The sequence below is a fragment of the Helicoverpa zea genome, chromosome 16 (assembly GCF_022581195.2).
Source record: "Helicoverpa zea isolate HzStark_Cry1AcR chromosome 16, ilHelZeax1.1, whole genome shotgun sequence".
Lineage (NCBI taxonomy): Eukaryota > Metazoa > Arthropoda > Insecta > Lepidoptera > Noctuidae > Helicoverpa > Helicoverpa zea.
The window spans coordinates 5,940,050-5,963,060 of NC_061467.1; the positions used below are offsets into that span (position 1 = coordinate 5,940,050).

The 23,011-nt window shown below is 38.9% G+C and overlaps 2 protein-coding genes across 9 annotated transcripts in view; one reads left to right on the plus strand and one right to left on the minus strand.

The window, feature by feature from the left end:
- Positions 1 to 17,140, plus strand: part of LOC124637779 (protein alan shepard) — a 67,468-nt gene extending 50,328 nt beyond the window's left edge. For 3 of the 8 annotated variants that reach the window (XM_047174426.1, XM_047174425.1, XM_047174424.1), the window contains 8 exons: positions 8,004 to 8,272; positions 8,345 to 8,403; positions 9,107 to 9,198; positions 10,819 to 11,058; positions 11,231 to 11,380; positions 11,508 to 11,777; positions 12,021 to 12,059; positions 12,353 to 17,140. In XM_047174426.1, the coding sequence (XP_047030382.1) occupies positions 8,004 to 8,272; positions 8,345 to 8,403; positions 9,107 to 9,198; positions 10,819 to 11,058; positions 11,231 to 11,380; positions 11,508 to 11,777; positions 12,021 to 12,059; positions 12,353 to 12,487 (1,254 nt within the window). In that variant the 3' untranslated portion in view covers positions 12,488 to 17,140. Of the gene's footprint in view, positions 1 to 8,003; positions 8,273 to 8,344; positions 8,404 to 9,106; positions 9,232 to 10,818; positions 11,059 to 11,230; positions 11,381 to 11,507; positions 11,778 to 12,020; positions 12,060 to 12,352 lie in introns of all 8 variants that reach the window. The other 5 variants (XM_047174428.1, XM_047174427.1, XM_047174431.1 and 2 more) reach the window with 5 other exon arrangements.
- A 273-nt stretch (positions 17,141 to 17,413) lies between these two features.
- On the minus strand, positions 17,414 to 21,678 carry LOC124637781 (ribosome biogenesis protein WDR12 homolog). Its single transcript, XM_047174432.1, has 9 exons — positions 21,477 to 21,678; positions 21,080 to 21,379; positions 20,860 to 21,000; positions 20,027 to 20,202; positions 19,709 to 19,776; positions 19,137 to 19,281; positions 18,732 to 18,833; positions 18,054 to 18,183; positions 17,414 to 17,743 (listed from the first exon to the last, which is right to left on the minus strand). Exons 1-9 carry the CDS (start codon positions 21,533 to 21,535, stop codon positions 17,602 to 17,604), a joined length of 1,263 nt encoding a protein of 420 aa, XP_047030388.1. The 5' UTR covers positions 21,536 to 21,678; the 3' UTR covers positions 17,414 to 17,601.
- Between the last annotated feature and the right edge of the window lie 1,333 nt (positions 21,679 to 23,011).

Below are 23,011 nucleotides of genomic sequence, written 5' to 3' on the forward strand. Positions count from 1 at the left end.
GAGATCAAGCGCAGGACCGACATTTACGTGCTCTTCACTCTTTCACTGCACATATTCATTTTCTGATCACCATTGCAGTAGTCTTTGTCAAAATTAACCTTAGGAGATCAGACAGGAGCGCAGGACACGCGACCGAAATGCTATATTCTTCGAAGGTCTCGAGAATCTTTCATCTTGTTAAACATAAGCGATTGATACTTCTAATGTAGTGAGATAATAATACGTCTATAATAGGTCAGTGATGATAACATCCGCGATACATACTGTCTATCCTTCTTCCGGCATTCTTTCATCGCACAGATAGATATGAATCATAGAGCACTTACTATTTTTACACCGGCGCTAGCGCATATCTTGACTCTCACACGTGCTCTCACTTCGCATCACAGGGCGTAAATGTGCCTATTCTACGTTGTTTTATTGTCAACTTCATCATCCATTCTTCCTGTAAGATCTGATCTCCTAGAGGCGACACCGAAGTCAAATTATTTCTTTTTTCTCCTGAAATAGGAGTTTGAGTTGTATTAATAACTTTACCGGTTGATCTATCTGATCTAGAAGTTATCGCTTGTCTTGCTTAACATTATTTTTATAATTGGTAACCATTAAATTTCTCATAATGTATTGATAAGAACAGGCATTTAATGGTAGGTTAAGAAAGTATATCTATGCGAGGAACGGCAATTTTTATCTGCAAATAAAATGCTCATCAACGTCCATCCGAATCGCGCCACGATTCCTTTCACAGATGTAGTCTCGTGCAAAAATCTATCATTAAGTATAATAGAACGCATAGTCGGCGCCATCTTCTGCATGTTCTAATGAGGTGTGTTTAAGTTTACGATCGGGTTTACGAGCGCCGGCGGCCGGAGGTTCCGCTGTCTGCCGGACCGCGAACGCTTCCTTAATGTTGTGAAACGTTTTCCTTTCATTCAACTAATAAGTGACTATTAACTTAACTTTCTTTAATGTAAACAAGGTTTCAAATAAAGCTAAAGATACGGGCTTAAATCAATAAGCGTGAATTCCAGTTAGCAAGTGGCGAACCCCTGGCACCGTGGCAACGTTGCTCACGGCTCTGGACTGGATAATTAACCGCGAAGTCGGCTCGTTGACATCGCTCCATCAATTTCTACGCCCGCCACGGCTGTAGCTCGTTATGCATTACACACAAACAATATTATGTGATTAATGTCTTCTCGGAGCACTTAAAACAACACAACCAGATCGTGATTTGCATAAAACTAGTTAATTTAGAAGTTTACTCTGTTTATCGCTGAGTATGACTAGTACATTGTTTCCTTGTGTAGGCTTTGGGCAGGGGATTGATAGATAGCGATAGCATCCTATATATATCAAACCTTACAGACAGACATGTGTTGCTGGGGAGTTTGTTGCGCCACTTCTTCTTCCCAGCAAAAACACATAGGAAATGGTGAAGGGCGTTTTGGGGGCTGTCTTTTGTTTTTGACGTTCGAAAAGTGCTGATTTATCAGCCTAATTTGAATACACGATTTTGAGTTTGAGTTTGATATGACGCAAATACATAAACTTTATACCACTGAATGTTTCTTGATATACAAGAAAAAGCGGATTTACACGATTATAATCCATCCAACTGAAATGAAAAGAAATCGAACAAACGGTTGGTTAATTCTTTGTGTGCGCGCAATCACAGTTTTGTGTGAAGTGTCATCGCACAGAGAGCTTACTGGGCTGTTTACGAGGCGGACACAAACCAGATGTTGCACAAAGACCGACTGCACCTCACCACCCTTCCTCCACAGGAATCTCGTAAAAGGAATTTCTCGCGCCCTTATCGCTTTTCGAAATAAAATGTAGCTCCCCAAGCCGTACGTGTTTTATTACAGCGCGTCTCCTTCAGGATTTATCTCATGGTCGCGCCGATACTGAACTCGTTTTTTTACATCGAGTAACATTTGAAAAAGAACTTCGCTTGTGCGATTTGTTCCGCTCAAGTTTTCCTTTTACTTGTACAATTCTATATCGCGGTTAAAGATCCGTTGTCGTTGAATTTTCTTTGTTGCAGGTGATGGAAAATAGTCACCAAGATATAATTGTGTTACAGTTTTCATTAGGTACTTGTATTGAAAGACATGTGTCACGTTTTTCACATTTGATAAGATCAACTTTAATGTGTGGTCTATGTACCAATCAAAGAACATTAAAAAACGTTTTGTTTTCCGATAAAGTAATCTTAGTCGTAAAGTAGTTGGGTTATCTTTCTAAACTGTCGTTGTTACATTATGTTGAAACGATCAATTACAGGTTTGTTTAACTTTAGTGTCGGCCTCGTGTCTTCATTTACCGTAACAATCGCCACGATGAATAATGTAAGAATTAACACTTTGCCTTCGTTTTATTACACATCGGACAAATAGACTATTTCCGCTGTTAAATAGTAACTGTGCATTATTTAAATCACATTAAAGTTTATTTATAACAACCTGTCGAGTATAAGTCTTACACTTAAGCTGCCGTGACAATAGTAATCAGTTCATTGTTCCAGTTTTTAGTGAACACGACTTTGATCGGACTTCGCAGTCCCCGGCTTATGGTCGTAACATATATCTATGACCGCTTGATTAATGACCGGAATATGTCAGCTGTCAGGGCTGTCACAACTCCGAAGCTTGTTAGATTCATCACGCCCCTTCCCGAATATGGCAACCCTAAATAGAGGTTACGTTTTTTACTAAAAAACACCCCAACGTTTTTATCGTAAGGAGTGACAGAAGTGTCTGCCTCTAATACTCTAATGCGTTTTACGTCCGAGCTCGCCTAATCCGGCGCTGTAGCTCTGTAGTGATACTGGACGAGAAGGCTCTCATATTTCTGTTTTATTTACTACGAAGATGTGAATGGCTTAGGTTCACGAATAAGGCTCAGGCTGAGATTAAAGTAGTAATTTCTTTCCTCGTTTCCATTAGGAGCATCTAGGCCAAGCTACTCGACTTCCTGGCGCTTCATTTTCACACGCACGTACTCGAAGATTATGTTGATATATTTAAATGTATTCGCTGCGGAGAATTTTTTTCGTAAATGAAATTACCACATTTATTTTGGAAGGTTTCGCTACCGTATAATTTATATTTAGAAGATCCTTTTTCAATGTCGAACAAGGTATCTAATGTATACGTAGATATGTATAACTTGGTCTATTTTATAAATGATTTAGGGTCATCAATTACAGCCCAACGAACGATTGATGAACACCGGTGTGAAAGGTTCCCGGAATATTCGAAAACATGCAGCTTTGCTATTATCTAATCATGTGATGTGCATGTGTTGACTTTGTGAGTATAATAGTTTATTTCGGTACAATGGGGCAGAGCACGTCCCACGTGTGCCACCCTCCCTTATGTCGGGGTGAAAGTATAAATAAACAAGGCTTGCTGATATCTGTCATCCAAGGAATTAGATTTATTTCGGCTCTGGCGGAAGGTGAAGGACCCTAGCCCTCATGAGCGACTGCTGCGGAAACATATTATCACACTACACTGACGAATATTTATTTATCCATGACGTTAGACATGACACGGTCGCAAAACTTAGTTTTTCTAATAAGCCTTCCAATTAGTACAACTCTTGACTTCCAAAGCTATGTAAGTATTCAAATAATGAAACGGTATTCGCATTTCTATCCCTCCTCGATATTGTTTTTATAGGGTAGGGTACAACGGCGGCTGTGAAACTTGTCCAATATTGTGAACTATAGGCCGGGTCAAAAGGCACAAAAAAACGAGTCATTTTTTCTCTGGTAAGGGTGGTGTTTTTTTTTTGTTGAATTATGTTAATGCTGGTGTGACAGAGGGTAGGACCGCTACCGATATTTAAATTCGTCCATGCCAGTGTTCTGAATCATTTGCTCTTGCGAATGGTTTTGTTTTTCAGAACCGTTTTTTATCCAAAACAGCCGATGACCAATAAGGCATTAAGGTTTCAGTATGTAGGTAGAGCATTCTTTCAATTCAAATATTTTAAGATTTAGTTAGCCAACTGGCATGTCTCCCTAAGCTAGTTCATGTTTTTTATGATGAAGATGTGTTGATGTGGGCATGGGGATAATTCTCGCCGAACTGTAGCTGTTTACAAAATTGATACATACTCAAATATACCTAAGTAGTATAGATATCTTCGAAGCATAAAATTTTCTTTACAATATTGTAAAAGGGCCTAATTCGCTATTCTGTACACTTAAGGCAGCGTTACACACAATCTAAATAAATGTAGGCACTCATCAAGTGGACTGTCTCGCCGTAGTAAATGGCGAACGAATTGATCGATTTCCTGATTGAATCGACGATAAAACAAATGGAGTGCTCAATTTAAATAGATTGAATGGGATTTATGTTTCATTTCGTGAGCTTCGGCGTGAATCAGTTGGATCCCGCGCCGCCTGTGAATTCAGTGTCCACCAAGGCTGCGCGGCCACGCGGGTGCTTTAAAATTGAAACCGGAATTTCATCGTTTATAAAACTCATTATAAAATTCAAACGAATGAGTTCACACCAATTTCATGTTCCTAATTAACGATGTAGCGGTGTGCGATACGCGAGCGGGTAATTCGAGTGCAGTTACAATAGTAGGTAGGAAGTTTGCGTGGTCGCCGGCCATGTGACGCGGAGCGCGGCACGCACGCGCTGCGCTATCGAGCCGGGACCAACTGTTGAGTGCTATCTCCCGCCGGCCACCCCCTACGCCATGCCTTTGAGATAGAGCTCCGCGCCCCTCGCGGCCTTCCTACGCGCCTGACGTCATCACCCACAGTCATATGCTCCCGACGGGCGACGTGTGCGTTCACGTTACATCATTAAATTTTACTGTGGACAAAATTAAAATCGCGTGTTTTATGGCCACGTTGATTGCCGACGGCGCGACGCGGCGGCTACAGTATGAAACAGCTGATGTTCATGTTACATTCATTGTACTTACTTTTGTAAAATAGTACTGATGTACATTTTATTTTGAAGGGTTGAATCAGTTTTCAGAATATAGGCTGAAATTAGTGAGAAAACATTTATGAACCACGGGTCTTGCAAGTTTTTTTCCTAATTTTAACGATCCAAACACGCTGTTATCTCGTACGTAGCTGGTGGAATGAAAAAACTAGTATATTTTCTTGTTTACCTCACTCTTGCTTTAGTTTATCTAACTTTGAAACAAAGTATTAAATAGAGAATTTGTTGAGGAAAACATTTAATAGGATTATGGAGAACTTGTTTGTAACCTAGTTAATAGTTTGTGGCTAGTTCCTGAGAAATAGATACTTGCATACATACATAGCACTCATTACGAAACACCACAAGGTTTTTATTACTTTTGTCTGCCCGTCGAGGTAATTATTAGTTGATATTTTACAGCGCCTTCACACCAGCCGCTTTTCCGTTACCTGTTGTCAATTGTTTGATTGACACAGCCCGTACAATACGCTCGGAAAAGCCGAGCGGAAAAACCGTCAGTGCTAAAGCGATTTTATATAAGCAGAAATAGTAGCTAAGTACCTAGAAAACATGCGAATATAAATCTGTAATATATAATGCATAGGTACATTAACTTCCTAACCTTTACCCAAAAATATATAAGGACGTAGCGCGGCAAATGTATAACAAAATCATTTATTCACAAAACATACTGAAGTTCTCACAAAGCAGGCACTTAGGTAGAAGTTCGCGTAAGTTTGACACGTGATGATTACTTGTCATACGACGTCTCCCGGCGCCGCTCCGTCAGGCACACCGCTCTCTTGACACCTGTCGAAGCTAAGCCAGACTGATTGGAACTCACTTTCGACAGGATTTCGCGGTTCTCAGAAGCTTACGAAATTGTTATATTTATGTTTGCAAATTCGAGCGATAAGTGTCGACGTAATCCGTGATTTATTACAAGAAATAAATTGTAGAGCAGTGTTCCATGTATCTACTTCTATTTTATGATTCTATTGATTTTTCTGTAGTCCGCATCACGGTGACGTTCACCGATAAAAGCATTGGGGGCAAAACTGGGGCTTACTCAAAACATTTAGGGTAAAGCTATTGATGATGACTGTGCGATTTATTTATAAAAATATGTTTGGTCAATAGAACCACCTAAGATATCGGTTTCAATTTATTTTAAGCTGCAGGACAGCATATAATTCGCGTTAAGCCTTGGACAGCTTTTCCAGCGGTTGTAGTTGCCTTCGAGAAATTCCAAACACAGGCTGAAGTGTAACCAAACTTAGGTTGTTTCGTCCCGCGAGGACACTGCCTGACTCACTTAATTACCCATCCAAATTTCCGAGCAGATAATAAAGTTAAATTGAGTAAATTGCACAGGTGGCCGACATAATGTGAACTCGTTGTAGACTACACGGCTCTAATCGGACATTTTGACTTTTAACTGCCACTTTAAAGTTGTCTTGTTAATAGCTATTGATACGACTGTAAACTGTGTCAATTAGGTTTATTAATAATTACTTCTTAATTGAAACTGCACTTCAGAATTACAACGATCATGAGATTAATTTGGTTCTACGTTGAAAATAAGGAAGCTTCGATGATACATTATGATTACGTACATAGTTATTGCAAACTAGAGGTATTAAGTTATCACTACTTTCCGCCAAGAGAAATTCCATTTCCAAGAAAAACGTCACCAATTTTATTTGCAGTTAAACGTTTGTTCTTGATCGAGGTCTTATTATAAACCACGTAGGTATTTTGCTAATTTGTTTTTATGTTGGCGCATGTATCGCCGCGTAGGTCGTTCCGACAGTTAACACAAATTGGACCAATTACCGTCGTCTACTACCAAGATACCAATTGGATTACGAATCTAAATTCCTCCCGTAACCCCGGTAAAAGTCCCCTTACAGTGTTTTAAAAGGTAAAAGTAATATGTCTACCCAGAAGTTAATTACACAAATGGCAAGTTTACAGCCACATAGGTATGTGTACCAGCTTGATAAGTTGTTACGTCAGGGACACGCTCAGTTTATTGGATTAATATGGTAACTAAATGCAAATAACAGAACATCGGAGAATACTGTAGCCTGTACGTATGTAGAGTACACTGATGCAAGCGAACATATGTATATTGTGTGTGTACTTATTTTTCTGTAATTATCGTGATGACTTTCAGTAGTGTCTTACATAAGCTTTAATCAAAAACAAATAAGGATTTTCAAATCGTTTTTTTTTTACTGTAAATGTTCCATAATGAAGCTGGAATATTCTATCCCTTCATAGTAATCATTCTGACAGATTACAAAATTCGTATCTTTGTAATCAGTTTTATGTTTGCGTTATCAAAGCGTCGTTTTCGGTTACAAGTACCTACTTATGTAATGTAAAATATATTCATTAACGGTTTTACGTTAGATACTTGTTTATCGAACCAAATTGCTATTTCTAGTTGGGCGAGCCTCCTCGTTAATCCAAAACCCATCCATTAACAAATTGTAGCGTTGCCGCAACGGAACACGTGCAATCGGTACCGTTGGCTTTTCTTAACTCGTTGGTATCGAGCATGCGAGTCGATTAAGGGTGCGTGCTCGGAATCGGCATGCGCTCATTACTCCTCCCTATTCATTACTCGTCGGCTAGATAACTAATAGTCGACGTCTTAACGCGTTTCACTAAGAACAGTTATTTCAATGAAGTCGCCTCGGTGCCGTTGAGGCTCCGCGCGCCTACTTACTCCAGCCATTTCGCTGAGTTGCTACGAGCGCACATATTAACACTTTGATCCAGTGACTTTAATGTAATCATTTCGACACGGCATTACACCTACAATGTGTTCGCGAGGATTACTGCCATCGACATCATGTTTCGATTATACACGCAGAATTTACATTTAATTAAATAGTTATGTTTAACACGGAAATTAATCTTGTTGGTTTGTTCTGTGTATAATACGAGTGTTATAAAGTTATGGAAGTCAATATAAGCAAGCTGGTAGAATACTAGAGTAGTAGTAACATTGAGGCTGTGTTGTTTCAGTACACGGGCGCGGGCATGGGCGGATGCGGCGCGACCGGCGGCCGGGTGCCGACGGCGGCGTCGCCCGCCAACACGGCGTCGTCGTCGTCGTCCAACACGGGCTCGGCGGGCGGCACGCGCTCCACCAGCCTGAGCACGGCGCCGCCGCCGCCGGCCTCGTCCGCCTCCACCACCGGCGCCGCCGGGGAGCAGCTCAGCCGCACCAACCTCTACATCCGAGGCCTTAGCCAGAACACCACCGATAAGGACCTCGTACAAATGTGCCAGATGTAAGGCTTATCGCTCACATGTGCGCCTGTGTCCGATCACGTTACCAACTTTAATTTACGTATTATTTTCAGGTATGGCAACATTATTTCAACAAAAGCAATATTGGATAAAAATACGAATAAATGTAAAGGTAAACAACATTCATACCGTACGTCCTCTTTTATACACTGTCATAGCGAGTTACCGAGTTATGTACATGTAAAGTACTATACTTAGTTATAAATCTGTGCATAGTATCTCACGTATGTATTTAACTATTGTTTTACAATTTATTACTTGAATAGAGTTGCATTGATACGATTATTCGTAATTGAATTATTTAAAACAATATATTAATATTTTCTAGAATACCATATACCTACCTTCATTAAACTAACCCATCTATGGTGAGACTTTTTTCCAATATATGCACGAACACTAGATACATTCAATTTGATTCATATTTATGACATTATCATATTATAAATGTTTATTTTATATATTTTTCTAGTAGATATATTATCATGTTCACTATATTTGCACCCAAGCACAGATGATACTAAATTATTACCTCGATATGAAGTATGCACAGTAATTTTAATGTTCATCACAATGTTACCCTTTTTCGATGTCACATTTCATCACGCTAATGTCGAGTAGGCAATATACTCGCGCTCATTAGTTACATATCAAATGTATGTACCATAGCTGTTCTTTTTTGGAATATTAGATATATGTTAAAACACACATAAGACCTAGCATGAGTCATCGAAATTATAAAGAAACTTTTTGTAAGCGGCCCGTGTCGGCTGAGGTAACCCTCTACTATAAAATGATTTAACTTTGTTTCCCAGGTTACGGTTTTGTAGATTTTGAAACGATCGCGTCAGCCGAGGCAGCTGTTAAAGGATTACAAGCCAAAGGTGTTCAGGCCCAGATGGCTAAAGTGGGTATCTGGTTCCTGCGTAGACTGAACCGTGTACGTTGTGCATGCAAGTAATACTATTATGACTAACCGCCTGCTCCTTGTCCGCTCTCTCATCCCATCGTCTTCTACTTCTGCTCCTTCGCCTACGAAGACCTACGAAACACTAAAACTTAACTCCCTATTCCGACTAAAATCCTTTAATAAGTAATGAATGTCCAAAAGCCATTAAACACAAAAGGAATGGCAACTGTGAAATTAAGCGAAGTGCGATTGTTTCTTGTCTCGAGTTGGAATCGTATAATGCATTTGAGCCTTTCATAATTTAATTTATATAGGATGTTGCTGAGGAGGACGGCAGATTTTCGCCATTTAGACAGTTGCCTTCCCCTTGATCCAACCCTATATTCCGTCTTCCCTTACTTATAGCTTTAGTACTTATACCCCTTATCTATTTAAGAAGTGCTGTTACATACATAACTGAATATTAAACGAGTGTTCCCTATCTTGTAAACTTTGCTAGATTTGACATTAATGCATAAGTAGCATAAGCATCCCGATCCAAGTAATTTGAGGTGAAATCTTCGACGTGCTCTTAATTTCAGTAATATAATGCCTACATTTGTTTGATTCAATAGATTTGTCTGTCTAGAAGTAGGTCCTGTGTTTAGATCATCGACAATATGGGCGATAAATACTTTGAACTGTCCCGGTATTAACACAGCTACCAAAGCACACGATCATTCATTTGGGTAGTCCATTTTGGGAAACAACACGAGTGGTAAAGTTGTGTCAGCGTATTCACGAACAATGTAACACTAGTGTGTTGTAAGTATGTTATTCCTTCAATGGTCCGCAAATCGACGCAAATATAACGCTTACTTAATTCTATACTTCAGATATTGTTTCATCCTATTAATTCTATACTATTGTCGTATGCTTCAGCGTTATAACAATGTATAATTATATTATCGCTACTGGGCTCGGGTATTTCTATGCTTTCGATATTAAATTAGTGTGTATGCGAATTTTAACTAGCTTCGTAATCTCTATGCTAATGTATATGCCCATGTCGTTGATAACACCTACGTAATATTAGTACATTAGATCAATCTGCTGATTTACGTCAGAGCTGGCTTCAGTGTCTAGATATTCTATGCGGGCTTCAAGCTAATTTTAACATTCTAAGAACAATTTCACAGACACGTTAAATTAATGCTTAGAGACAAAATTAATAGATAACCAAATAAACAAGACATATTGTCATGCAGCCGATGATGTCCTATGACGTCACAGTCTGCTTCATCATACATTCACTTACACATTGGAGACATGTAAATAAAGCAGTATGTATGAAACTCCCCGAACGATAACGCTTTCCTAATGGTGGGTAGCAAGACAGTCATGCTATGGATGTATGTGTCTGTGTTGCGAGCGCACACATTCGACTACATACAATGGTTCCGGGGCTTGTCACACTATATACAGATCTCGATGTCCCACAATAGCTGAATGTGCTCAGCACTTCAAAGTATTTCAGTCTCAGCACTTGTTAATTGCTAACTTAACTGCCCATTGGGGTATTCGAAATTTTCTGATAATGTCACTGAAACCTCCAATTTGAATTTTTAAACATTGAAGATTTGGAGAGCAAGTTCTTCACCTATTACTCCGGGGCATTTACAGCAACAAGAACAGGATCCTACCAACCTGTACATGGCCAACCTGCCGCCGCACTTCAAGGAGAATGATGTGGACCAACTGCTGGCCAAGTTCGGCCAAGTGGTCTCCACTAGAATCTTGCGCGACACCCACGGCCAAAGCAAAGGTGTGGGCTTTGCCAGGATGGAGTCCAGGGAGAAATGCGAGCAGATTATTCAAGTGAGTACACACAACTAATTCTATTTATCACTCATTTGAGGATGGATATAAAGTTTCATTTCAATGTCTGGTAGACATGAATTAAAAACCAATAATTCGAGACTGTGAATACACAATAAACACATTTTCTCTGAAATGTTATTTATTCTAATGATATCAAATTGTTTTTTAGATGTTCAATGGGAACCCAATCCCAGGAGCCAAGGAGCCTCTACTAGTTAAGTTCGCCGATGGCGGTAACAAGAAAAAGGCGCTCTACAACAAACAAAACGATAACAACGGAAGAGCATGGCGAGACAACAATGATTCTATTACCCAGGTAGCCAGTTGACAGCCACCCATTTGCTTGTGAATGTTCTAAATCATTCCATAACATTTTCATGTACACTACCACTTGACAATATACGGAATTGGCAAACAAAGCTAATAAAATGTAACCGCAATTTCAGGCCGCAATGGCTGTGAGCGGCGTGTACGCCGGCGGAGTGGGCGGCGCGGGCGCGGGCGGCGAGTGCGCCGGCGTGTACCGCGGCGGCGGCGGCGTGTACGGCGTGGCGGCCTTCCACCACCACCCGCAGCTGCACCACCACCACCACGCCGCGCACCCCGCCGCCTGGCTGGCGCCCTACGCCGCGCTCATCCCGCCCGCGCACCCCGCGCACCACGCCGCGCACCCCGCGCACCCCCACATACCCATCGACGCTGTGCCTAGCCAATACGTAAGTCTCTCGAGCTACTACACCACTGGCCCACTCGAGCCCTTCACTATTCTGTCCTACTGAACCATTTCGCAACAACCCCATTGCGAAACCAATTTCAGAGAGCCAGTTGACACGAGGAGTGCGGTGGTTAGCTACTTGTTATAACGAAACGGCCTAATAACTGCAACTGTCGAGTAGGAGGTTTACGAGAATATTCAGTCAAAAACAATACAAGACTGATAGTAATTCTCTGTTTTCCAGGTAAACTGGGACAGCTTAAGGCCGGAAAATGAGTTATACGTGAGTGCACAGTAAAATTGTAATCGAACGCTCTAACCTTCCGTGTCCCATTGCTTACGATCCACCGCTCACTTAGCGCTCCTCTCGCTTTTCTGCCACACGTTATGCTGCCACTCTGCTATACGACACTAAGTGCCTGGTGTTACCTCGTGTTTGCTAAAATGGGAAATTAATAATAAACACACAGATGGATGATGTTTAAACGTTCAATGGAAAAAAGAAATGAAAATTAACACACCTGGGGCAATGAATATATCGATAGAGCGCTGAGACGGCACGATGTTGTGTTGCAGTATTTCACGTCGCACCCGTATCAGTACTTCGCGGGTCCCACCCCGCCGATCATCCAGATGCCGATGGAGAGCGAGCACGCGTCCACGGCGGCTTCGCCCGACGAGGCCTACCAGCCGTACCCGCCTCCCAAGTAGACCGTAAGCCACGCTACAACACTACGTGCTGTACACGAGCCAAAAATCAAAGCAACTGTGACTTTTTACGATGTTAATTTGTTTTAGTTTTAATTTGCGGCCGTTATAGACTTCATCGAAAGCTCCGCTGCGCGGCGCCCGCGCTCCGCCGGCTCTCGTCTAACTAGTTGTTAAGCCTGATCGCCTCGACTATTTATTTCCTCGACGGGCTTCGTATTTGGCTGGTCCTCTTGGCTTTATGCTGGACGTTCGATTTGCTGTGATGTTTTGATGAGGTCTTTTCACGGTTCGAGGAGAGGATTTGATGTATAGATATAGTTGCAATTTTAAAAGTGTTTTGCATTATAATTTTATTATTGTTTTATGAAAATTCATTAAGATTTTAGGCGCAGATTTCGTACATGTTGACAGAATTATTTAAGATAGTTAGGTATTTATTTTAGCATAGAGTGTTTTCATGCATCAAGTGACAAATTAAACTTGTCCTCAATGCAGAAAAATCGGTAATTCTTATCATATTATTTGATTGCTAGTGTCATATTCAAAACTGTAACTGTGTTACCGTTTGTTTTTGACGACGCATAAACAATGAACATCACTATGAAAATCAAACAAAATGGTGCAATCACAATATACAAAAGTATATATTATTACATATATTGAAAATTTTAAATTAATCTTTTGTGTCATTTTTATTTAAATTATTTTTGTTACATCGGAGTGTATGAGGAGAGCAATATCTGAAAGTCGGATAGAAAGATAAGTGGAAAAGGTCATATCATGGAAACAAAAATATTAACAAAAAATGTAAAGAATAATGAAGTGATTATGTGTGTAAGAGTTAGTAATGGTGGGTACACCGATTAGATCTTGTACTATAAAAAGCTGGAGATTTAGAATCTTCCGATGAGTTTAGGTATTTTTAAAATACAGTCGTTGCGTCATTTTAGAGTCGGAAAACATAAATTCAGGCAGCTCGACATAGTAAAGGCAAAGTTTCGCTAACGCCGCCACGGAGCACCCTCCAGCGAGGGAGACCACCTAGTGCGAGCTGTGCACACTTATATACGCTAAGCATGGTGCTCTAACTCAGTATGTTCCCAACATGTGTGCATCAATATGTATAAAGACAGTATTATTTATCAAACACAAAGTTCATACTGGCGCAGTCTTCCAAAGATCGCGATTCATTCTTGTATGGCTCACTGACCCAACGAGCGCCACGTGTACGGGCTGTTAGCCAATTCAAATTTACTTTTCCACAAATAAACAGCCTTGCTGAACAAATCTATTACTTGTAAGAGGTACGTAAAATTATATTCCTTCTAAAGTCATTACTTTATCATCACAAATAGGATTATTATATTAATTTTCTGCGTGTATGTAGATGCGATTTCGAAACAAACATCAATAACGTCGTTGCCAAACCCGAACACAGACTGAATTTATGTATACCTATTTTAACTTGAAATATTAGTGATCCGCGTTTTGGTTCGTAACCTAGGACTGCACGGTGCTCGGTGCAGCGCACGCAGAGCCACCGACCGTGTGCTGCGACTACTGGATGGGTAATGACTTGCAACGGTCACGTCTGCGCTTAGGCACAGCAGTGCTGATGATACGGCAACATTTAGCAATAAGCAGTTGTATGTAAAGTCTATTTATACATTTTACGAGTCTATACAAATTTTTGTACGTTGAAAACACATGTTTGAATACGTGAATAATGAAATGATCCTTTTTTGAGAATCATGTACTGAATCAACTGTAGTTGTTATTTTGTAGGCGGTCGGCACATTCCACTAGAAGAAAACTCAAACAAAAATTCCACGATTGATTTCCACATTATAAAATGTAAATGGATTTGAAATCCTAAGTGTAAACACCGTTTTGGTGTAATTGAGCACTTTTTGTACCATCACGTAGGTTTTGGGTACACTTTATGACTTTATATGAAATTTGATATTTTTATATTGAATATATATAAATTATACATGGATATGTATACATGTATATACATTGTTGATGGGTACGAGTAAAAGCCTACTATATCGCAACTGTTTAATTCTATTTTGGCACGTCAAGAGTTTCATCAGAACCAAAGTATACAAATCATTAAAGTCGAGTAAGAAGTAGGAAAATATTTATACAACTCAGGGACTGAAGACTAGTTAAATGTTTGATATATTAACTGTATTTTAACTGACAATTAAGCGGTAACCTCTTTATTCAAAACCTGTGAACCGACTTAAAAGAAACAATACAGGAACTGAAACTAGCTGACGACAGGTTTTGAATGAATAACGTAGATTTTGAACGAGTAAGTAGATCTGTACTTGATTTGTAAACAATCATTTTCTTTTATTCAGGAAAAGGCTGAACTGTACTGTTGTTCCGTAAAGAATTACTTTTTGAACTGTACATACATTAGCTCAAGAAATTTTCACTAGTTACGTACTTGTAACGTACTGCTAAACATCTTCCACGTAGAGGCACAACGTTGAGGAGCTCGCAAGTGAACAGAGCAACGCAAACACGTAGGTAGCCCCAGATAGTAGTTGTATTAGCCGAGTGCCTCACGACCCACCACCGGTCGCCGCCAGTGAGGCTTCCTTGTGTGACGTTCCCGAGACGCCCACGCAACCACAATACTCCGTAGATCAGGCTCGCGCCCGTACGACGTCTGATCAAGCCAAATTTTATCGTACTGAATAAGAACCGCCTTTACTTGTGAAATAACCATAAAGTGCAATGTAGTACCGAGCGTCGTGGTACTTAGTTAAGTATTGGTCGTCTAGTGTTCCACGTACACTGTGGCTTCCTGTAAATGCAGTCTTCCGATAGATATTTCCGCTAAACTTTGCATTTAAATTTGATGTCAATGTATTAAAGAAATTCATTTCACGTTCAGAATATCACCCAAGCCTTGGTTGAACGTACCGTTTATAAGTGTGTCGTTTAATTTCCTCGCTGTAATGTTTTAGTTTCATTCCAATAAGCAAATCGTTGTTTCCGTAAATCGTTGTATAAAGCGACTATGTATGTATTAAGTATAGACAAGTACCAAATCAAGGTCACGTCGCGCACGTGGCGTATTCATCTAAGTGACTTGTAGTTATAGCGTGGCACGGTCCTGTGTAGTAGATCACCGTCGAAAGCAAAGTATTTTAGCACGAAAATTATTTTTCTAATGCTTCCCTTCCATTTAAGCAATAATAACTTGATTTGATGGTAGTGCCTTCAGCTTCCTCTAAAGTAATGCTCAGGTATGATACAATATAGCAGTTGCATGTGCTTTACACAATATTTTTACAGGTAATAGAGAACTTACCGTATTACATAAACGTAGTGATAATGTAAAAAAAACTATGTTTAAAATATTTTGTATTAACAACTAAAAGAAAATAATGTGGCTGTCTAATCGTTGCATTTTTCACACATGATGTAAATGAATTGAACTCGACAGAAACGTAGATGTTCCTAGTTAAACTCACTTGTACATTCTAGACATGTGTGATAACTGATAACAATACTTTACTTTGAGATTACGGACTATGATTTGTATTACATAAATATATGTAGTGAGAGCTAAAAACACAAGATGAGCACAAAGATGCGATTGGGGAACCAAGTCTTGAAAACCAAAACTATGTTTCAACAGAAATCATGTCGATGAATAGAAATGTTAAGTAGATGTTTTTAAAAATAAGTCATTTAATTATAAGCGAACGCACGGATACGTCGATACAGTGAATAGAGAAGCTACGGGCACGATAACGAATGACGGCTAGGATTAGTTCTTAGGCTTAACTATAGATAGGATAGAATAGAAAACAATGTTTCGACGCTAAGATAGATAGCATAGAACCTTAGATTTAATATATTTGTGTGAGTGGGCGGCGCGGGCGTTAGCCTGCCGGCTCTAGGGTAGTTTCCTTTGTTAGTTTATTAAATAATTTAATTTGAATGGACTGAAGCCGGCCGCCCCGCGCCCGCGCCGCCGCTAGCGTAACGTAAGGACTAAGAGAATAGTGAACACATTCTTGATAAGTTTCAGTTGAACAAGTTTGCTTTCACCTCTTTCGTTATGTAGTTCAATAAGTGTAAAGAAGAAAATTACATGAAAAAAACGGAAGTGTCGATACGAATGTATTTGTCCAATGTGTATTAATATAGTGTGGTGTTCTACCCAGCAGACTAGTCTAGACAGTAGAATAGTATAGGTAAATATTTAGTTAGGTAGTATTATAGAATTATGAATGCAAAAAATAAAAACTTCATAAAATGTAAAAAAAAATGAAATGAAATTGTTGGTAAGACAGATTATTTTTAAGGGACATGTTGCTTCGTTGTGTTATGATGTGAGGTTTGGCATAACTATGATAATAGTGTAAAAGCATTTCTCGCAGAGAAAAGACAAAGGGGAAAGTTATGTATCTATTTTGTTACAAAGTGTTTGCAAGTTTCTATATTGTGCTATGAGCATTTTACGTGACCCGCATTATTTATAGTTATGCTGAATGGAAACTAAAATATAATATAAATAAATCAAAATGGTACTAAGAAGCATGTTTTATTGTGACGAGTCATGTTCCTTTGCATTGAACATATTTTGTAAGAGCAAAATGATTGAATAAAACAAGCGAAACCAAATCTAGTACATTATTTTCTTTCCATTTATCCCCTTATTTATAAGAAGAATTATAGAAAGACACAATCATTGATATGAGTATTTTTGTGTAGGAAAGAGCTACAGTAATGATAATGAGTATGTAGGGATATTATCTTCAATGAAAAAAGGTCGGGTATATCTGTTGTCCTACACCCACTTTTGAATTTAACTATGATTCCCCAATTTATTTCAAATTCGCAAGTCGGATAGCGAACTAGCTGACTGGATAACCTTCACGCCAAAAATCAGACCCATAAAATTCAACTTATTTATTACTCCTCTTATACGCTAATACAAAAAAAAAATATTCTAAGTAACATAACGTATACCTAAGACGGACGCATCATTTCTGAATAAAAGTCGAAATATCTTGTAAAAATAACCGTCAAAATGTATTTCGAACACTAGTAGGTATTGGTCGGTCGTAAAATGGAGTTAACCCTTACGCGTCTTGGTAATGCTTGGCCTTGAATATTCTGAGGGTGTTGTCAGAAGAGCCGCTGACGAGCAGCGCAGGGTTCGACCAATCACAGCACAGAACTTTGTCTTCGTGCCCGCTCAAGTCGTATAATGGTGTCCGGGGGCTGAAAATGAAAAGAAACTGCAATATCGAACAAAAGAATCATATCGATATGCTGCGGATTTTCTATAACCTATCTGAAACAGAAGTCTATAAAAATATAAAAATTCATGCCACTTTTTTATTAGTTGTAATCCTTACTAGTATTATAAACGCACAACACAAGGGAGTTTGTCACGCTTGTGTTTAAAACGGCTGAACCGATTTGTATGAAATTGCAAAAAAGTTAATATTCTGGAAGGTGTCACAAACAAAAATATTGGAAAATGACACTAGATCCTAGCTAAAAATGACCATATATAAATTTTCGTTACCTCCTAGTTTCCCACAATTTGACTTGTCCGTCGTAGCCAGCTGAGAGGAACAATGTGTCTCGTGTTTTGGACCAGCGCACTGACTGCACCCAGCCCGTGTGAGAAGTGAACGTTGTCTTTACAATGCTCTCTGTAACATAGTAAGTATATTTGAAGTAAATTGTGTAGGTAACAATTACTACTCATTTTTTTTATAATTAGCTATATGTACACATTAAACACATGACAGAACAAGTATTTATTTCTAATGAAATTCTTCCAGCAGAGCCGTTGTAGGAAAGTTAGAATACCGAGGTGTAGACAGGTGACAGTCTCGTTACTATCACTTAAAGGTTTGCTGTAATTCTTAAAGAAGGTGTATGATGTAATAAGATTTTATTACAATACACCCAAGTCTGGCAAATACTATGCTTAAAACCGCATCAAAATCGGTACAGCCAAACGTGAGATAATCGCGCACAAATAATACTTGCATACATGCTCCTCTTTTTAAGTTGATTAACAAAATTAACTTAAAACAAACACTTCAACCAAGCAACGCTCAATTTCCATATATTTTTTTGTTTAATTAATTCCATTTAATTTTACTGATGATTCATAAACGAGGAACTACTGTTGATTGATATACATATATTAGCTTAATTACTTATGCTGAAGATATTAAAATACACTAATTACCTGTGGATCTGGGATCATAAAGGCGAATATGTCTGTCTGCTGAGGCTGTCACAATACTATTGTTCAATGGAGACCAGTCCACGTCAAAGAAAGCCTTGTTTCCTAAAATAATAGAAAAATATTAAATAGGTTGCTTGTAAACTATAAATAAGAGTTTATTTTGTATCCCTTAACATAGAAAATCACACATTATAATAGGTATACAAGCTTGGACACAACCTCTTTAAAAAAATATTTGTGAATAATACCCATGTTGAGCCATTGAACAGAATCAGTTATCGAAAAAACACGTTTGTATAATAATAATAAGGCCCACATTCGCCTACCAAGAATTCGGGACTAAAGTCCCGTGGTCTTATGGAGACATATATAAAATAATAAATAATCAAAAAAATAACTATTTACCAGCAACCTCCTGTTTGATGCCACCGAGTTCACAATCCCATAGCTTCAACAAATGGTCCCAGCCACTGGACAGTACTGTGTTGAAGTCCATCCATTGAACACCAGACACCGCTTCTCTGTGCCCTTTCAGAGTAGTCAAGGGCTCCTATACAAAAATAATGGCCAATATTGTTATTTTACTGTCTAGTGTCTACGACAATGTTTTAATCACTCCACATAAAACAAAGCGCGCTGCCGAATCTTTACATCCCTACTAATAATATTATAAATGCGAAAGCAACTCTGTCTGTCTGTCTGTTACGCTTTCACGTCTAAACCACTGAACTGATATTAATGAAATTTGGTAGAGATATAGATGACCTCGAGAGAGAACATAGGATTCCCTTGGAAACGCGATATAACCGAACTCCACGCGGGCGAAGCCGTGGGCGGAAGCTAGTTCATAATAAACTTAAAAACTAAGGTAAGGTAAGGATTTTCATCTGGGTTACAATAGACTGAGTTTTGAAGACAGTTTCGTTATATTTATAATACATTAGTACAAAAACATTACTGATACTTTACACACTTACTCTAGACTTTCCAGTGTGTTCAGGTTTACTTCTTTTCTTTGCTGGTACATTGTCTTCATCCGATAAACCTGAAAGAGTAACAAATGTCTAAAGTGTAATTCAATATAATGTCAGACTATCAAAGAGAGGGTATTTTACAAAAACTTTCAAAACAATGTACCTAAAATCTTGAAAAGTTCTCTCTTCTGACAAACACTATGGTGAAACCGCATCAAAATCCGGTCAGAAAAACGTGTGAGAATGGCACGCATACATACAGGTCTAACTGAAAACCTCCTTTTTTTAATTGGTTAAAAATACACCATAAAGGAAACTTACTTGTACTCCATAAGCAGATATTGTTGTCCCAACTGCCAGTAGCGAATCTGTTAGCGTCAGCAGACACTGCAAGACATTCTAAACCCTTGTCATGACCTCGGCATGTGACCACACAGTCAACTGAGTTATTTGCAACATTCCACACCCAGAGCATCGCTGACTGGTCATGGGAACCACTGGAATATACAATGATGCAAGTTTTAGATAGAAGATTTTTTTGCATGAACCATGATGATAGACCTCAAATTGGATAATGGATAAGATGTAGGTACTGAAATTATTATCCCTACTAATATTACGAAAATACGAAAGTAACTCTGTCTGTCTGTCTACCCATCTGTCTGTCTGTTATGCTTTCACATCTAAACCACTGAACTGATTTTAATAAAATTTGTTACAGAAATAGAGTTGACCTTAAGAAAGAACATAGGATAGTTTTTATTCTGGACTTTTCAAGAGTTCTCTTAGAAACGCGATATAACCGACCTTGACGCGGGTGAAGCCGCGGGCGGAAGCTTGATAAATAATTTGCTAAGTTTTCGTTTTTTTTATGGCATAGTTATCAACTTTTTCAGTACTGACCACTAGCACAGTGTCAACTGTACCGTGTTGAATGAATATGATATTGTACGTTTTTTTCTATTATATATTATTGTTTGTGTTTTATGTGTACAAAACTGTTAAATAAACAAATAAATAGATATTTGTTTGGGAAGTATAGAACAATAAAATATGTGACTTTTCCTATCTAGAAGTTGTTGTGTATGCAATAATCAAATATGACAATAATATATGAAGGAAAATTGTAATAATTATCTATGTTTAAGACTTACCTTGCAAACACAGCTTGGTCTCCATTGAAAGAGACCCAAGACACAGCCTTCACAGGAGAAGTGTGACCAGGAATGGCCAGTTTGTGCTGGCCCTTTGTACTCCAAATGTGAATGCTGTTGTCATAGCAACCAGACAGTATCCTACAAAGAAAGGAATAATATAGGTACCATAATGATATCAAGTTATCATATCATAATATGAGTACACTTATTAACTTACCAGTCAGAGTGTGCATGCACTGTAGCGACCCAGTCATCGTGCATCAAGCAATCCTGTGGAGCTGGTGCCGGGAATCTTTCCAGATATTCTATTTCTAGTGTGTCTTCTGTGGAAACTCCTTTCTCTTGCAAGTGCTCTGCCAGCGACAAGCACAATAGCTCCCCACATATTAAAAAATCGAATTCAACAGCTTTCTCAAGTGATGGATTTGTCTCTTTCAACAAAGCATTTACCAAAGTATTCAAGTCCGCGGCCTGAACATTGCTCTGAATAGCGTAGGGGCTGTCTGGCACTGCATATCTATAAGAAAGACATAGACGAAGTAGTCAGAACATGTATATAGAGTCAACAACCTTACATGCGCCGCCACGCCGGACACACTTGTCCTAATACTCACTGTTCTTGTTTGGTTATAAACCGTACTTGTAGTTGGGCCTCTGCTATATCGGCAGACATTTTAACTATATTAATAAGCCAATATTCAAAACTGAATATAAATGCACATTCACAGTTAGAACACCAAAATATCACATAAAATAAACCATGCTACACCGAAATTCGAATTTACACTTTATTACACTGACAAATGACAGCTGACACATGCTTTCTAGATGTCAAAAAACCGGCCAAACGTTCTGAAACTAGTTTTCAGATTTTTTGTAGCATGGGCTTGCTGGCCGTTATAACACCTGTAATGACAGATCCAGACTCTCGCGAGGCGCCTCCCAGAGGCTCTCGGCACGAGTCTTAGCGAGCGGAGGCTGCAAGAGTGCTAGCCATCCACACTCTCCATTCTATCATTCTATGTCTAGTACAAGATGGACGTGACTGAAGTGGCGTGACAAAAAATGTATCTTTTTATTGGCTCTAGAACTGTTTTAATTTGTACCAAAAGTCGCCAGATAAGGCGCTTAACAATTTTTGTCATGAAAACTTTATTTTGGTCGCTAAGCCTTAAGCAAAAGTCGTCACTTTTAACGTCAAAGTCACTAAATTGGCGGCACTGTAATCAACAACTAAGTGAGCGAGTGGGAGAGTGTGGTTGACTCCCTCGCCTCACCCTCTCGTGTCTTTTGACTCACGCTCGAAAAACCGACAGAAAGCGAAGCACCAGCGAGGCGAGGTGAGGGGACACGAGCGCACTAGACATGGGAAAAACGTATCATTGAAAAGAAAAGATTGATATGTATCTTTTGATCACTGGGATATATATCACTCTTTTGTATCTCTATATCCTTTCTAATCCGTGAGTGACATTGTACTGTTGCTCAGAGTGACTCGCTTCGTTCAATTCAATCCAATGTATCACTAAATCAGTACGAACTAAGAGTGATAGATTCGTTTAGGATAGATAGATTCGTATATCAGTTTATAATATTTTTAAGTTTTTTTTTTTTTTTTTTAAGTTTCTATTTTTCATTTTAAAGGAGATGGCCAAAAAAAAACCCAGAGTCGACAGAAACTTCATATGTATGGTTGGATTCAGTATAATGTGTAGATTACAAAAAGTATTTCATATCATCTAAAAACCATGGGGTTCGCTTTTTACAAGGTTTTTTCGATGAAGATTTTAGTACTAAAAAAGCTTAACTTTTCTGTTTGCTGTTCATTAGAAATTGTGCATAGGGTAAAAACTTTCCACTTAGGTGTATGTCTGTTAGCACTATACACGAGTGAAGGTTTAGAGCTGACCTGATGATGGAGAAGAGAGAAGGTCAAGGGAACTCGGCAATGGTAAATATTAACTACCTCATGTTTGGGCTTATATTATTCGCATTGACGAGAACTATTCACTAATGCGAATATAATGACAAAACAACTAAAAATAACTTTTTTTTTTACTTTTAATTTTATTTTTAAATTAACCTTTGCCAGTTCAGAAGTTTACACATAACAGGGAAACCTCTTCATGTAGGTAAGGTCGGTACTTAG